Genomic DNA, 17,799 nt, shown 5'->3' with positions numbered 1-17,799 from the left:
TGGTATCCTTCCCCAAAATGCAAAATCTTAATCTGATCATGAGAAAATAGCAGATGAACCCAAACTGAGGGCTTCCCAGGTGGCTAAGTGGTAAAGAATCCACTGCCAAAGCAGAAGACTTGGGTTCAATCCCTGGGTCAGGAAGATCCCCTGGAAAAGGAAATGGCAACCCACCCCAGTAATTCTTGCCTGGGAAATCCCATGGACAGAAGAGGCTGACAGGCTGCAGTCCATGGGGTCACCAAGGGTCAGACACAACCTACTGACTTAACAACACAAACTGAGGGACATTATACGTCATTATATGTCTTTGATGTGACAAAAGCCATCCTTCATTTAGAAAGAAATAAGCTTATAAACTAAATACTGATCCTAAACCATGGTACCATAAATTTTTACCCCCAAACGATAATTAATGAAAGGGAAGAGAAAAAAAGAATGAAATGTTCTAAAAAAGATGTGAGATCTTTCAGCTTGTTGTAAGAAAATGTATGCTGAGCATCTATGCCCTGTTTGACTATCTCCAGTATTCACTATCTCATGTTCTAATTTCTGACCCTACTTGTTGCTGAACCGTGTCTGACTCTTTCGAAACCCCATGGACCGTAGCCCGCCAGGCTTCTCTGTCCAAGGGATTTTCCAGGCAAGAATACTGAAGTGGATTGCCATTTCCGTCTCCAGGGGATCTTCCCAACCCAGGTATTGAACCCGAGTGTCCTGCATTGGCAGGCAGATTCTCTACCACTGAGCCATAGGGAGAAGCCCTATTTATTTTACATCAAAACAAAATCTGCTTTATATTAAGCCTCAAACACTCAGAATTTTAGAGTCTAAGAGGCAAAAAGAGACAATCCAGTCCACTGGCTCTCAAAGTGCAGTCCTGGACCAGTCTCTAGGAAGCTATTTTAGACATTCAAATTCAACACTCACTCAAAACGTCTGAATCAGAAACAGGTGGTGAAGCCCTGCAATAGGGTTTTAACAAGCCCCCCAGGTAATTCTAATACAGACTAAAGTTTGAGAACTACCAATCTTATCTAATTCTCTCACCACAGAAGTGACTTGCTTAAAGGTACAAGGTTTCTTAGAAGTGGCCATGCCTAAAACCTAGGCGTCCAACCCCCAGTCCAATGCATTTCTGACTTAGCCCACACTGTCCCACCACGGGTCCTAGTTCATTACAACACCGCCTCAATTATCCTATCTCCCTTTCCCTACCATCATTTTCTGTTCCAGTTCCATCTACTTCTTACCATGTGACAGGGTCATAAAATTTGTCACTTTAAATGAGGTACAACATTCCTGGTAGGCAATAAGAGCCAAAAGAATTAGATGCTTAATTCCTTAAACTGATTCGAACTATCATTTCAAACAGAATTAGTGTTTTTCATGTATCTTCTCTATTCCATCGTTTGTCTCCTTTAAGTAATTAAGGGAATTATTCAGCACATCAATGCAGTCAATTAATGATGATTTTCCCACCTTAACATCAAGAGTTACTCAAGTTCTATATGTCCTTTACAAGTCAACTTCTTCTGGTATACCATGCATAAACATGTAAAGGCGAGCAAGACACCATTAAGTAGGAGTAAGCTCAAAAATAAGTGCAGCAAACTGAGAAAGAATGAGAAGCAAAGACAATCCTCTCCTTCACAAATCAAAACCAAGAGCCCCCCACAAAAAAGAAAACAAGAGCCAAATAAAACCAAGGAAATTATCTGTTGTACATTTAAAAAATAAAATTTCACTTAAATATAAATTAGATGATAAAATAATCTGTTTAAGCTAAAGAGGCCCTTCAACCATAGCTTAACAAAGCTCTAAATTTTTACACATGAAAATTTGAATAAGCTAGTAATTAGATCCTTACCAGGCCTGGTGTGGTATCTTCGTCACTGTCTCCTTCCTGGCTGCTTTCTGTATCAGGACTGAGAACCACCGTATCTGAAGGGCTCTTGTACTGCCACTTGTTGCTTTCAGCATGAACATCCAAGGATGATTTTTGCAGAGTGGATTCTTCCTTGGAAGATGTGGCTTCCATCTTTGGAGTTAAAATCCTTCTGCAACTTTTCTTTATTTCAGCTTTCTTAGATTTCTTACATGTCACTTCACTGTTAGAATTCTTATCTAATAGAGATTTGGGGCGCTTAAGTTGGCCTATATTGTAGTTACTGAGTGAAAAGGGGACAAGACACACCTTAGCTGTTACTCCTAAAACTGTAGTCTGTACCGGTCTCAGAGATGTATCAGCGATGTTTTGGTTTTCCTTATATTCATTCACCTATTCAGGTCAATAAAGGAAAACAGTATTAAAATTCCAGGTCCTTAGCCTTTTCTTACTCTTCACAACCCCATAGACTACAGTCCACCAGGCTCCTCAATCCATGGGTTTCTCCAGGCAAGACCACTGGAGTGGGTTGCCATGCCCTCCTCCAGGGTTATCTTCCCAACCCAGGGATTGAACCCACGTCTTTTCTGGTCTCCCGCATTCTCAGGCAGGTTCTTTAGCACTAGCACCACCTGGGAAGTCCCAGAGATCTGTGTAAATAAATCTAATTCCTATTTCAAAATAACAACATAAATCCCAGCTGACAGCCTGTAAGGAAACTTTTTTCCCCTCCAAAATCTAGATACCTAATTCATTAACCTAAATAGAATTATTATACTGGGCACTGACCCATGAGTCCGCCAGACCAATAATAAAAATGACTACAATTTGTTATTGAGGAAACTGAGTAACTGGAATTGTTCCAAGAGTGGGAAACTGACCAAAACGACTGCAATAACAAACGCAGACTTTCTGATCCCAGCCTGACACTATTTCTGGGGTTACTGACAGGCATCTTCCTTGGGGCTAAGGGCCCAGTTTCCACAGAGGAGAACCAGGACAGGCATCCCCGCTTATCTTTTGAAGCAACACCCGGAAAAACCCAAAACCCGTTACACTGAGAGATGCCCCAAGGAGCAGGAAATAGTTTTGCAGCGAGGAGGTGCCGTTTGGCAAGTCCTCCCCTGCCTACGCCACGCATATCCCTCACGAACAATGAGGCAGCAACACACCCGAAAAGGACAAGCCGTTTCTAACATTCACCTGAAGTCGCTGTCTGGAACCCCCCTTCTGCTCAGCCTCCGCGCGGGACCCAGACATCTTTCCGCAGCGTAGCCGCTGGCGTCTTCCCGCCAAGACTGCGGCGAGAGGCGGGGAGGAGTGGAGATGGGAGGGGCGAGGAGGAGCCCGGCGCCCGCGAGGCTCGGGCGGCGAAGGCGGGCGCTGATCCCAGCCGACGGGAGGGGGAAGGGGCACGGGGCGTTACATTTTCGCCTAGGTACGCAAGCTTGCCAGCCTCACTCCAAACTCAAATTCTTTAGGGAAGCGAAGGGACCGAATCGCCATTTTTACCTTAGATCCCGGTGGTTTTTGACGCTGCTGATGCCTGTATCTTACTTTGAAAAACACTTGCGCTTCTCCTAAAGAAAAACCACCTCGCCTAGCAGTGAGCCTGGAAAAGATTCAGGGGCATTTAGTTGGCCAGATGAACTAGAGAAGAAATGAAATCAACCTGCAGGCTTTACCTCGACCCGATGATACCTTGTGATCCCCCCACCAGAAAATTATGCCCTATGGCTACCGTATTCTCTTCTTCCTAGGAAGGGAAGTATCTTGATTTTTTTCCCCCCAAGAGCTAATAAGGTGATTTAAACTTCACCCACCAGTTAACTAAGATTCTAGTGATGACCTTACAAAGCCCAAGGACAGGGGGAAAGTCTTAAATAACTTTTGTATCACAAAGCATCATAAATAAGATTTTAGGACACTGTATTTTAGTCGTTGCCATATTAAAAGTTGTTTTGTTGTTGTTTTCTATTTTCTGGGTTGCCAAGAGCAGAAAGAATTGCCTTCCCGTCAGATTTACTCACTCGGGATAGCATAGTTTTGGAGCTGATAAATTTACAATACAAATTTCTATCAACTCTACTTTTACAGTCCTTTATAGCTGAAAACTTTGTCGTGCACTGTTCTTTGATTGAGACTTGCCCAATTTTATTTCTTCTCCCAGCTGAGGCCCAACTGTAGCACAGGTGAAACCACTTGAGAAGTAATACTACTAACAGTACCTTCAGGAAAGTTCGCTTCAGCAATTTTCACTCCTAGACTCAAAAATTACTGATAAAATCAAACTTTTCACAGCGCCTGATATAATGCCGTATCTCTGGACTTCAAGACTTTGCTCACACTGTCCCTTCTCTCCCTACACAGCAATTATAATATCTTTTCTACAGTGCATGTGTTCTACCAACTAGCCTGTTGTTTTTTTTTTTTTTAACACGATCCACCTAGAAAATTGGGTCTATTTGTTCCTATTCTATAAACCCTTTCAGTTCAGTTCAGTCGCTCAGTGGTGTCCGACTCTTTGCGACCACATGAACAGCAGCATGCCAGGCCTCCCATTGGAGAAGGCAATGGCACCCCACTCCAGTACTCTTGCCTGGAAAATCCCATGGATGGAGAAGCCTGGTGGGCTGCAATCCATGGAGTCGCTAAGAGTCAGACACGACCGAGCGACTTCACTTTCACGCTTTGGAGAAGGAAATGGCAACCCACTCCAGTGTTCTTGCCTGGAGAATCCCAGGGACCGGGGAGCCTGGTGGGCTGCCGTCTATGGGGTCACATAGAGTCGGACACGACTGAAACGACTTAGCAGGCCTCCCATTAAGGCTTACTAAATAAAATTCAAGTTCCTGGAGGACACGAGCCTTTTAACAATATTCCATACTCCTTAGAGAGATCTAAGTGATGTAAACACAAGTGCTTAATAATTACTTACGGACTCATATACAAACATTCCAGCCAGGAATATGTTATAACAGGCAGTCTCCAGAAATGGACACAACTGGAACGCTTAATAGTGTTCGGATTTCAGACATTATTCTAAGCCGCTTGGGGGATTTTTTTTTTTTCTTGCCACTGGCCTAAATTACCACCACTTGCCCTCAAGTGACCAAAAAATACCTCACCACAATCCGCTCAGCCTCATCAACTGAGCTAATCAAGTGCTGTTAACGGGATTTCTATTCCGATTAAACTCTGAGCTTTCAAATTTGACAGTCTTTACAAACTGCAGTTCATTATCTCCTGAGTTTCATTATTCATCACTACCCTGTAATACTCGGGTTTAGACCAACCTAACGAACAAAACCTTTACTTGAGACTTCCCTCGTCGCAGGGTCTTAACAGCAAATCCCAGTGGAACCAACTTCCCTCCGGGATGACGCGTACAAACACTGCAAGACTGAGAACGCCGGGGCAGCCTACGGACATGCGCAGTAACAGACTCCACCTTCTAGTCGTAGGCGTCTAGAAGTCCTCCACAATCCCACAATCCTCTGGTCGTATACTTCCGGTTATTCTAGCTCAGCCGTAGGTGGTGTTTCTTTCTATCAGTCGCGCAGCAGTTTCCAGTGGTCCTAGGAGGAGTGGGTTTTATCTGTTCGTTGACATTGTAGCTGTTCACTTTGAAATCAGTCGACTTTCGGGAGTCACCGACGCTGTCGTCAACATGTCTGTCCCAAGCTCACTCATGAAACAACCGCCCATTCAGTCAACGGCTGGGGCCGTCCCGGTTCGCAATGAGAAAGGTACTGTGTTGAGCGGTTTTCCAGTCGGATCTTATCTCTTTCGCCAGTATATTCCAAACTTACCCCGGGCCCACCACCTTATCTCCAACGATCCTTAAGACCCTGCCCCTATTTCTTCTACTTTCCCTGTCAAAATCGGATCCGATCGCGTTGCTACTTAGAACTCATCTCGTTAGTAGAACCCGTGTGCTCTCTCCTCCACCAATAAGTTAAGCTAATATAGTGAATGCCTGCTATTTGCGTGGCGTTGTGTGGCATACGTTTTGTTGTCCATTGTCTGTTTATGGTGCTTTTATAACTCGTATCATTGTAATTACGTGTCCACCTCCGTCTGCTATATCGTAAGTTAAGAACCTACTTGAGGCAGGAACTCTATCTTAAAACTTTTTATCCCTTTCAGCCATCGCAGTGACTGTATTTGTTAAATTGAATACAGAATGGTGTAAAACAGTGGTGTAAGGAACTCATAGTCTGTGAGACATGTAAAAAGACGCACATTCTGAACAAGTTTATGGTCTTTCCCACCTATAAAACCTGTCACATAGGTGATATAAACGAAATGCTTTGGGAGGACAGAGAAGAAATAATCTCTTCAGATTGGAATATTTAACTTGATCTTTAAAGGATGGGTAGGATTCTAATGAGTGCAGATGGATGAAGGAAAACTGTACTTGTTTGGGGAGTCAGACTGAAAGTCCGAGTTTTTTCAGTAAAGTATTTGGAAAATAATGTCAGTTCTTTTTATCTTTTAAATATACAGTATCTATCTTTGTGCATTCTGCCTTTTGTTGTTTTTTTTCTTAAGTCAACATGACTTTGGAGAAGTGTCCTTTGGATACATGAAGGTCTTATTCATTCATTTTAACTGCTTGTTGTTTAGTTGCTAAGTCCTGTCTGACTCTGGGACTCCATGGGACTGTAGCTCACCAGGTTCCTCTATCCTTGGGATTTCCCAGGCAAGATTACTGGAGTGGGTTTCCATTTCCTTCTCCAGGGGATCTTCCCTACCCAGGGATAGAACCGGTGTCTCCTTCATTGGCAGGTGGATTCTTAACCTCTGAGCCACCAGGGAAGCCCCTTTAACTGCTTATAAGTTCCATTGTATAATTAAACCACAGTTTGATCCCTGTTGAGGGACATTTAGTTGTCATTTTGTTCCTTTTACAAATAGTGCTTAAACATGTCTCTTTAGTGCACTTGCGTAAAAATTTCTACTAGGGTAGTGTGAATCTACACTGACACATCATTTATCATTCAGTCGGTAGTTTACATTAAGATTCACTCTGATGTACATTCTATGGATTTGGACAAATGTATAGGGATATATATCCATCATTATGGTATCACACAGTATTTTCACTTAGTAATATGCATTTAAGGTTCCTGCATGTATTTTCATGGCTTGATAGCTCTTTTTGTTTTGTTGTTGCTGAGTAATATTCCATCATCTGGATGTACCATAGTTTACTTATCCATTCACCTCATGAAGGACACTTTGGTTGCTTACAAGTTTTGGCAGTTATGAACAGAGCTACAATAAATATCCATGTGCAGGTTTTTGTGTTTTGCTCCTTTGTATAAATACCAAAGAGCAGAAATTAGATCATATGGTAAGAGTATGCTTAGTTTGATGCTTTTGAACTGTGGTGTTGGAGAAGACTCTTGAGAGTCCCTTGGACTGCAAGGAGATCCAACCAGTCCATACTGAAGGAGATCAGCCCTGGGATTTCTTTGGAAGGAATGATGCTAAAGCTGAAACTGCAGTACTTTGGCCACCTCATGTGAAGAGTTGACTCTTTGGAAAAGACTCTGATGCTGGGACGGATTGGGGGCAAGAGGAGAAGGGGACGACAGAGAATGAGATGGCTGGATGGCATCACTGACTCGATGGACATGAGTCTCAGTGAACTCCGGGAGTTGGAGGACAGGGAGGCCTGGCGTGCTGCGATTCATGGGGTCGCAAAGAGTCGGACACGACTGAGCGTCTGATCTGATCTGATCTGATCTGATGCTTAGTTTTGTATGAAACCACCAAACTATCTTCCAAAGTCGTTGTGCCATTTTGCACTCCCACCAACAATAAATCAGAGATCCTGTTGCTCCACATTGTTACCAGCATTTGGTATTGTCAGAGCTCTAGATTTTAGCCATTCTGTGTGTAGCAACATCTCATTGTATTTTTTTTTTTTAATTTGCATTCCCTGAAGACATATAAGGGCCTCCCAGGTGGTTTAAAAAAATACTGCCAATGAAGAAGACAAAGGTTTGATCACTGGGTGAGGAAGATGCTCTGGAGGAGGAAATGGCAACTCACTCCAGTATTCTTGCCTGGAGAATCCCCATGGACAGAGGAGCCTGGTGGGCTACAGTCCGTGCGGTCGCAAAGAGTCGGACACAACTAAGCCACAGAGCATGCACGAAGACATATTTACTTCTTAGTATCTTATAGATTAGTTGCTATTGTAAATAGAATTTTTAAACTGTATTTTCTAATTATATGTAGCCAATGTACAGGTACATTTATTTTTATCTAGCATTTATACACCTTTCCACTTGAATTTTTTAAGCTTCTCTGGTTATCATGTATTTTCTACGTAAGTAATCATATTGGCTGCAAATTGTGGCAGTTTCTTCCTTTTTAATTCTTACCTTTTATCTCTTTCTTTTCTTATTGCCCTGAAACCATAATACAATGTTGATTAGAAGGTATGATAGGGACAACGTAACGATGCCTACTGTTTTTTAAAGGAGTGCTTCTAATATTTTATCATTAAATATAATGTTTGCTGTATCTATTGTTAAGATTGTGTGACTGTAAGTATATAAACTTTAAAAAGTATATTACTTTTTCCCTGTTAATTTTCTAAGGTTAAGCCATCCTTGTAGTCCTGGGCTAAATTTTAATTATGTCCCTATAGCTTAGAGGGGCTTCTTGGTTAGTTTTTATGTTGCCTGTATCTATGTTTGCAAGTGAAGTCCACCTAAAGTTTTCCCTTGAACTGTCCAGCTTGGTTATCCAGGTGATATTCCTCTTAGAAAATGTGTTGCTTAGTTTTCACTGATTTTCTGTTCACTGGAATTGTTGGTATTTGTAAAAGAAATATAATCTACTCTTGCAGGTTTGGTAGCACATAGCTAAAAGAAAAGGTAGAAATAAAGATTAGAAGATGGAGTTATGTGGTAATAGATTATATAAAGACTGCCAGAGAAATATCTTGAGGAACTAAAAGAATGACTGAACACTATTTTAATTTTATATTCTGACTGAAGTCACCCTGTGTGCTGGGCACTGTTAAACAAATAATTCACTTAAGCATATAGTTAAGGTGGATGTAGTCTCCCTATTAGGAGGGACTTTGTATTGTTTCACTGCCCACCCTTCCTCCACTCATTGTACCCAAGCTAAACCTCATTATCATTAGTTTTGGTGTTCACAGGAACGCCTTCTCATGCCTTGGCCTTTGTAGGAAAAAGATGTAGTTGAATAGATGGTTGGGTCAGGGCTCCTTCTCCTCCTTGGACTTGGTTTGCCAGGAATACAGGGCTTTTTTACCTGGAAAGGCCAAGGGTTGAGGGACACTGGGAAAGAGGTTACTGAAACGTAAGTTCTGTTTCTTACCCAGGTGAGATTTCAATGGAAAAAGTGAAGGTAAAACGTTATGTGTCGGGAAAGAGGCCAGACTATGCCCCTATGGAGTCCTCAGATGAGGAGGATGAAGAGTTTCAGTTCATTAAGAAAGCCAAAGAACAAGAAGCAGAGCCTGAGGAACAGGAGGAGGATTCATCTAGTGACCCTCGGCTGCGGCGTCTGCAGAACCGTATTAGTGAAGATGTGGAGGAGAGGTAATGACGAGGGTTCTGTTATCCTGGGCGTGAACCCAGCAATAACTGCTAATACTTGAGTTGCACTTGCTGTGCACCAGGCACTGTTCCTGGTATATTACTTTAACTAATTGTTGTAATCCACATAATGACTTTATGAGGGTATGATTATCCCCATTTTTACAAGCTAGGAAACTAAAGCAGAGTGGGGTTTGGAAAATGACTCATTAAGGGGATTGAAAGCACAGATCACTGGTTGGTTTGTTGAGGGGTCTTTTTTGCACAGAGATGTTTTCTAAAATTTGAGAAATTGATCTTTTCCAGGTAGTTATTCTAAAAGCTAAGGAGGAGAAATGATACTGATAAAGTAGGAGAAAAGGACTGATGAGTGGTCTCATGTCAGAAAGGGACCCCTTCCGACGAGGGATTTTTATTTTGTATTGACTGAGACATTACCTTACAGAGTAGCCAGAGGTTCCCAACTTTCACAGTTCACATAGTCTCAGGAGTTTTTTCACAGAGCCTCTGGGCCCAAACAATTCTCTTTATTTTATTAAGTAGTTAGAGCTAAGTGATTTAATAAATATTTATGTCCTAGCAACTTAGATACTTAAAAACTTTAATACCTATAAAAGAAAAAACATTTTTATTTCATTTTTACATAACCACAATTACTTTTGGGGTTTATGTGACTCTTGGGCACTAACAACTTCTCAAACCTTAGAGTCACATTGGCACAGTCACTCATTTCCTGTTCTATATTGACTTTCATGCAGAACTTGCTTTTTATCACAGCAGCCCAAAAAAACAGTTTTATAAAGACACGATACCATTGAAAGGAAACATAATGTGATCTGCCATTGAAACTCAACTACTTTGAGCTTTATAGTATATCCCAGTGCACCCATCTAAGCTTGGTACAGTGCCCCAGGGTGCCTCAGCATACATGTAATGTTTTAGATCCAACTTGACTATTTCTTCTGACACTTTGAGTTAGTTTCTTTAATCTGCACCTCAGTTTCCTCATCTCAAGGCTTCAGTACTAATAAAAGGAAACATAATGTCCTGGTGCTCTGTGACTAAGGAAATGTCCTTTTTGTGAGGTTGGTATTACAGTCGGACACTGTCTTTCAGATTGGCTCGACATCGGAAAATAGTGGAGCCTGAAGTGGTTGGAGAAAGTGACTCCGAAGTAGAAGGAGATCCTTGGCGCATGGAACGAGAAGATAGCAGTGAAGAAGAGGAAGAAGAGATTGATGAAGAGGTATGATTAAGGAAAGTGGGAAGTTCTTTCTGGGTGGAAGAAGAAATTAGGGCCAGTGCTCCTTTGTTAAGGGCCAGTGCTCCTTTGTTAAGGCCTTAGAAGCGCAAGATATCTGCTTTTGGCAGAAGTCTGATCCAGTGTTCCCTACATGTTTTGGATAGGATTGAAATAGAGTGGTACTAAGTTGCATTTACTCAACCAGAATTTGTTGAGCTTGATGAGGTAAGACTAAAAAGCCACCGCAGAGCACAGGCCGTTTGGCTGACTGGTTTGGACATGTAACTTGATAGGAAATAGAGCGGCGCCGTGGCATGATGCGCCAAAGAGCACAGGAGAGAAAAAATGAAGAGCTGGAAGTCATGGAGGTGGAAGACGAGGGACGTTCTGGGGAGGAGTCCGAATCAGAGTCTGAGTATGAGGAGTACACAGACAGTGAGGATGAGATGGAGCCTCGCCTTAAGCCAGTCTTCATTCGGAAGTAAGTATTTCACAAACCAGGCCTGAATCCACATAATTACTGCTTTCTGGGTCTGAAGACGGAAGCCTCTTTTCTCGCTCATGCTCTTCTGAAATGTAGGCACTAAGTAAAAATCTTCTGCCCAGTGCCCCAGCTCAGCAGAGCATTTGCTGAGGAGTATCTTGGTGTTGGGCTTCCCAAGTGGCTCAGTGGGTGAAGAACCCACCTGCCATTGCAGGAGCCATGGGTTCGATCCCTGGGTTGGGAAGATCCTCTTGCAGGGGGAAGAGGCATGGCAACCCACTCCAGTATTCTTGCTGAAGAATCCCATGGACAGAGGCGCCTGGCAAGTTACAGTCCATGGGGTCGCAAGGAGTCAGACACAAGTGAAGCGACTGAGCACGCACACATGCATCTTGGTGGCAGTCTGAGTTAGTTTTCACGTCTCCTTTTCCACTTAAAACACACTTGCCAAGGTCTTATATTATTTTAAATACAAAATCAAGCTTAAGAGCAAATTCCTGTTCCTTTCCTAATGGCTAGAAATCCTACAGTCCAGCAGGTTTCTTGATATTCAGGCAGTTCAAAGATAATGGAATTTTGATGTTCTAAAGACCAGAAATGATTCCCACTTTTAGCTCTTTGCAAATAATAGAGCCAGAGACCATTTGGCTTTGTCTGGTTTGAATGAGACTTGATTTAGGGAACAAACAGCACTACTCAAAGGACTTTGGGCAATTAACAGGACCTCTGTGCTGCAGGAAGGACCGGGTGACGGTTCAAGAACGTGAGGCTGAAGCATTGAAACAGAAGGAGCTGGAGCAGGAGGCCAAACACATGGCTGAGGAGAGGCGCAAGTACACACTCAAGGTGCTGGGCATGGCTGTGAGGATTGAGTGTGAGGAGTTGTGTGTTTCGGTCTGTCTGAGGGAGAATAAGGAAGTCCAACAGTTGAATTGTTCTCCCTATCCAGATTGTAGAGGAGGAAACCAAGAAAGAGCTGGAGGAGAACAAGCGGTCTCTGGCTGCCCTGGATGCACTCAATACTGATGATGAAAATGATGAGGAGGAATATGAGGCCTGGAAAGTTCGGGAGTTAAAGAGAATCAAGAGGGACAGAGAAGACAGAGAAGCGTGAGTAACAGGATGAGCTTAGAGCTTAATACCACTGGGTGGTCATATTCCTAGTAGGGTAGCTCTTAGGCTCCACACCTACTGTGAGTTGCATTCTAGCTTTCTTTAGGGTTCCTACAGCTAGGTGTATTCCCCATAACTGGAATGTGGCTTATTATAATAAAATCAGGGAAGAGAAACACATTTTGTCAGTGTTTCTCCACGGTAAGAGTGCAGCTGATACTCCCTTTAGTAGTTTCCTAGTAGACACAAACTAGTTAACTAGCTGTAATCAGTTCTTTGTTGCATAACAACCCAACCCAAAAGTAAGTGACTTAAAACAATTATTTCTCACAGTTTTGGAGGTTGCAATGCAGTTCCTCTACCACACTCAGTTAGACCAAAATCATCTTGGAGCTGCACCACCCAATTCCTAAAAACTACTAGGAATGCTTTTTTTTTTGAAGAAAAGGGACCTATGACTCTCCACCCCCTAAAAAAGGTTAAAACTGCTGCAATCTAGTTAATGATGGTGACCCTTGGTTTGTGATATGTAAGCACATTATTTAAAAAATACCAGTCAAGTCTTATACAGAATTTAATTCTGATTTTTTTTTTTTTTTAAACAAAGAAGGCTCTTCAGGGAAGGGAAATTCGTAATGTTATAAAATCAAGCAGTAGTAGTATGTCTGAACCTCAAAAAGACTAGAATAAACTTTCAGAAGTTTGCAGTACCAGGTCTTGCGAGCGTAATGAAGACTCCCTGACCTTTTTATTTATTAAACTTCAAATCTTAATTCCTAACAGATCTTAACCAGAATCAATGAAGATAAGTAATGCTTGAAAGGAGGTGGGACTGTGTCATATTCAGATAACTGGGTCTTTATGAAACTAAAAGGAAACTAATAAATAGTTTTCATTCTCTGAACAGACTTGAGAAGGAGAAAGCAGAAATTGAACGAATGAGAAACCTAACTGAGGAAGAGAGGCGAGCTGAGCTTCGGGCAAATGGCAAAGTCATTACCAACAAAGCTGTTAAGGGCAAATATAAATTCCTACAGAAGTATTATCACCGGGGTGCCTTCTTCATGGTAAGAAGTGAAAAGAGACTGGAATAACCCCCATTTTCCTAGTCCTGGGATGTTACCTCCACTTACCAGTGGTCAGCTTTCTTATTTGCTTTTTGCCTGTGAAGAATATAAAACCCAATAGAGGAAAGCATTGGCAGCAGGATTTCAGAAATGGCAGCAACTGTTCCCTTTTGGCCCCAGCTCTCAGGAGGAAATGATGTAACTGCAGAATTGAGGAAGTGAAAGAGAGAGTGATCTAGACTAGACTAGACGATTTAGGTCCCCCAGATCACTTAGATATCATTTTTCATAGCTGAGAGATTTTGATTATGAGAAAACCAAGCTCTGCAAAGAGCTTTACACTAACTCATGTTTGGGTGATTTAAGTTTAATTCACTTCCTTCTCAGCAGACAGAAAGTGACTAAATCTGACCCAAAAGTTGTTAATTATCTAACCATTATTTGTAATGCCATGATCTCTGTTCTTTATGTAAGTCAAAACAGCAGTCTGTTAACCCTGTATAAAATGAAAAGGACTGCTTCCAAATTATTTGGATTAGCACTAGTGGTAATTCCTTAATAGAGAGATAGCAGGAAAGGAAATGGGAGAATTGATGACAGTTATTACTCCAATGGCCTGTGGTTTGTTAAATTATTTCCTGATATTAAAGAAGTTTGTATCAAAAAGTAATCTAGCTTTTTGAGATGCTGTTTAGCAAACCTTAGTATCTCCACTGCAGCTAAATTCCTGCCTTTTGCTGTAGATACCAGTAAAATTGTAAAACTTTAAAAAATTGTAAAAATAAGGAGGATTCCTTATTCTTCTCCCACCAAAATCAGTCTTATCTAGTCAGCAGGAAATATTTGCTTATTATGTAGTTTTCCAGCCCACGTAGCTTTCTAGATAGGAGTCAGTGGAGATTAATTACTTCTTAGATTGCTTCAAAGTCATAAAATATCATTGCTTTAGCATTTCAACAGTTTTAATAATCAAGCTCCTTAGAGAAGCAGTGCATTCCTAAGATACATAAGGAAAGGTTCATGTAAAAGTCTTTTGGTGCACATACTCAAATATCAACTCTTCTCATCTGGACGAGGAGGGTGAAGTGGAAATAGCTTCTGAGATTAAATAAGGGACTTTCAGGCTCTAACAAGGAGAAAAATTGGTCTCATGAAAGGCCTACCTTTAAATTGGGCCTTTCAAGAGCTGATAGGAAGAGAGTATCCCAAAACTGTTCAGTTAAAGGATTCAGCTCTTCCATGAAACTTTCCTTAAGATGGTACTGTTTTAATGTTCTTTCAGTACATATGTTTATGGTCTGTATCATAACATTATAGTTGTATTTATATGTTGATTTGAAACTATTCTCTATAGTTGTTTTATACAGTTCATTAAGTAAACCTTTTGAGCATTTAGTGTATGAAGGGTAGTACTGTTTAACACAGCCATAGCTCCTTGCCCTCAGAAGGCTTACAATCTAATAATAGAGCTAAGGCAAATACGTACTGTAACATAAGGAAGAATGAACGTACTAAAGGACTTCTGAAGAGAGAGGTGTTATATTTGGTAGGATTAAAAAGGATATCAAGGAGATGACATGTAAGATGTATAAACTTTCTGACATTCAGTGGTAGGAAGATATTCCATGTAAAAGAACCAGAAGAAATGGAGGCAGAAAGTATCATCTGTCAAGGCAAGGAGTACATTAAGGCTATGTAGCATTTGGCCTTGACTAGTACACAGAGGTGGAGAAGGCAATGGCAACCCACTCTAGTACTCTTGCCTGGAAAATCCTGTGGACGGAGGAGCCTGATAGGCTGCAGTCCATGGGGTCGCACAGAGTCGGACACGACTGAAGCAACTTAGCAGCAGCAGTACACAGAGGGATTATGCTTATTTAATAAAAGAGAGAACCTCTGAAAGGTTTTGAGCAGGACAAAGTATGATGAGGATTGTGTTTTAGGAAACACATTAATCTAAAGAAATGTGTAAGGTTGATTGCAGGGAAAAACTGTAATAACCAAAGTAATGAGAATCTAGAGAGAATGTTGGTCCTATTACAGAAATTAAGTCAGGGAGAGGCTGATTTGGAAAATTTCAGGGATGTAGTTTTCACTTTAGTTGTGAGTTTGAAATCCCAACAATACGTAAGATATATATTGGGCAGTAGAAGAATCAGGATTGGAGATTTGAGAGGCCTGTATGAAGTTGAAATCATGTGACTGAATGAACATATTGAGTGAAAAGAATATAGCCAACCTTCAGGAAATAGCTACATTTAAGAAGGAAAAAGACAACACAAAGGAAAACAAGGAGTATCATCTCCTTAACTTGATGTAAGCTTTTGGTCCAGTAGGTTCAATGCCCTCTGGTTTCTTTTTATCCTTTGTTGTAAAATTTAATGAATTTGTAGTTTGAGGGACTTCCCTGATGGGTCCAGTGGTTACAACTCTGTGCTTAAACTGCCGGGTGGGGTGTGGGTTTGATCCCTGGTCAGGGAACTAAGCTCCCATATGCTGCCCAAATAAATAAATAAAAATAATTTTAAATGGTTTAAAAAATGAGAGATACATGAGAAATAAAACCACAAGATTGATAAGACTCTTTTTTACAGGATGAGGATGAAGAAGTATACAAGAGAGATTTCAGTGCACCTACCCTGGAGGATCATTTCAACAAAACCATTCTTCCCAAAGTCATGCAGGTATGGGGAACCTTAATGACATGAGAGAAAAGGAACGTATTGAGGCCGGACCATGATAAATCTGGTGGTATAACTCATCATCTGTCCATACAGGTCAAGAACTTTGGACGCTCTGGTCGTACCAAATACACCCACCTCGTGGATCAAGACACCACCTCCTTTGACTCAGCATGGGGCCAAGAGAGTGCCCAGAATACAAAGTTCTTTAAACAAAAGGCAGCCGGGGTACGAGATGTATTTGAACGGCCATCTGCCAAGAAGCGGAAAACTACTTAGAGTTCAACTACTTATTCTTCCAGCTGTTGGACACAAGGGGAAATCTCAGCATCTGGTCCTTGATTTGTTTTTACTACTATTCACATGGCCCCTGTATCTGGCCTGCTGAACCTACTGCCATACTTGTGGCACTGGGCAAACCCAGTGTTTGAAAGTGCTTTGTGAGGTTTGGACTCATGCCGAGAAGCCTGCAAAAAAGCACTGTCAGGTAGGATTAGAGGCTCCCACTTAGGACTATTTCTGAGAAATCTTGAATGTCATTACTGCTCTGGCTTCCCATATTCACTTGGGACTGTTCCAAGTTTCTTTTACCAGCTCTGAGCTTGGGTTAGAAACATGGATGGGCATCTAAGTGGACAATGTATTATTTCTACCTTACAGGAAATCTAAAGTCATTGAAAACCTGTTTTGCATTTTTGGGTAAATTTTTCTAGGCAAACATACTTTTTGATCCATTTATGTGCAAGTGTCAAGAAATAAAAAAATCATACACCAAGAGGTTTTTTAGCATATCAGAAATAAAATGTGCAAGCTGACAAATATATTAACTAAGACAAAAGACAGCAGGGAGTTGTCAGGCAAAGGATGTTTCACATTTTAATCATACCCTTTCATCTCAGGAATAAGCACAGATGCAAGATAAGCTATATTGTAAGTGGCACCTAGATTTATTCCATGAGCAAATATGTGATTGTCATTGCTGTCTAAATCGTAGCTGTATATAGAAAACAGGACACACAAAACACAGAATCCAAGCAGCACACCAGTACCTGCTTGCCCGGCTCGTGTACCAAGGAGGGCACAGTGCTCTTGAGCTGGAATGTAGTGACATCACTGGCAGAGTTACATTTTTCATTTAATATGTACTACATAACCACCCTGCATACGGCAGAACATTAGGAGGCCTGGGGGTTATAAAGAATGACATTTAACCAGTGGGAAGACGTATCTATATTGCATTTAAAAATGAGAAGGGCAAGGTCTTTTCACAGTCTTTCAATGCCCCACTAGGAGAATCATCCATAAATCCCTAAATGTCCTAGAATAAAAATGAGTGCAAATAATTACTATGAAGTAATAAACACAAAGATGTATGTAAGTCACTGTTGTATGTGCCAGGAGATACAATCTAAGAATTATCCTAGAGTCAAAATGAAAGTCAGAGCTACTGGCCTGCTCATCACTTCTTAAAACAATCTATCAGATATGTACTATTTTACAGCTGAGGAAACAGAAGCTCAGCAAGGGTGACTTGGCTGAACTTGATCAGCTTTTAAACTGCTTTCTCTCTACCTTAGAAAATGCAATCTCAAGGTGTAAGTGCTGTGGTTCAGAATTAAAATATTAAATCGATTAAAATCTTTTCATAAATTAATTCTAAGACATAACCTTTGATAATTTCTTATTGAAGTTACGATGTTCCCACCTCAGTACCTAAACTGTAACTCACAGTGG

At 41.3% G+C, this 17,799-nt stretch overlaps 2 protein-coding genes across 8 annotated transcripts in view; one reads left to right on the top strand and one right to left on the bottom strand.

The window, feature by feature from the left end:
- WDR76 (WD repeat domain 76) overlaps positions 1-5,324 on the bottom strand; it is a 54,528-nt gene extending 49,204 nt beyond the window's left edge. The window contains exons 1-3 of one of the 7 annotated variants that reach the window (XM_061395071.1): positions 3,092-5,324; positions 2,198-2,281; positions 1,871-2,041 (exon numbers count right to left, since the gene is read on the bottom strand). In XM_061395071.1, coding sequence (XP_061251055.1) covers positions 1,871-2,041; positions 2,198-2,281; positions 3,092-3,148 — 312 coding nt within the window. In that variant the 5' untranslated portion in view covers positions 3,149-5,324. Of the gene's footprint in view, positions 1-1,870; positions 2,282-3,060 lie in introns of all 7 variants that reach the window. The other 6 variants (XM_061395066.1, XM_061395068.1, XM_061395073.1 and 3 more) reach the window with 6 other exon arrangements.
- A 72-nt stretch (positions 5,325-5,396) lies between these two features.
- On the top strand, positions 5,397-17,719 carry MFAP1 (microfibril associated protein 1). The gene is made up of 9 exons (XM_061395087.1): positions 5,397-5,637; positions 9,261-9,480; positions 10,594-10,723; positions 11,014-11,201; positions 11,942-12,050; positions 12,154-12,314; positions 13,225-13,384; positions 15,979-16,068; positions 16,162-17,719. Exons 1-9 carry the CDS (start codon positions 5,559-5,561, stop codon positions 16,342-16,344), a joined length of 1,320 nt encoding a protein of 439 aa, XP_061251071.1. The 5' UTR covers positions 5,397-5,558; the 3' UTR covers positions 16,345-17,719.
- Positions 17,720-17,799: the final 80 nt, after the last annotated feature.

This window comes from Bos javanicus, chromosome 21 (assembly GCF_032452875.1).
Source record: "Bos javanicus breed banteng chromosome 21, ARS-OSU_banteng_1.0, whole genome shotgun sequence".
Classification (NCBI taxonomy): Eukaryota; Metazoa; Chordata; class Mammalia; order Artiodactyla; family Bovidae; genus Bos; species Bos javanicus.
The sequence above is the reverse complement of the archived record's forward strand: the minus strand, read 5'-3'. Positions and strand labels throughout refer to the sequence as shown.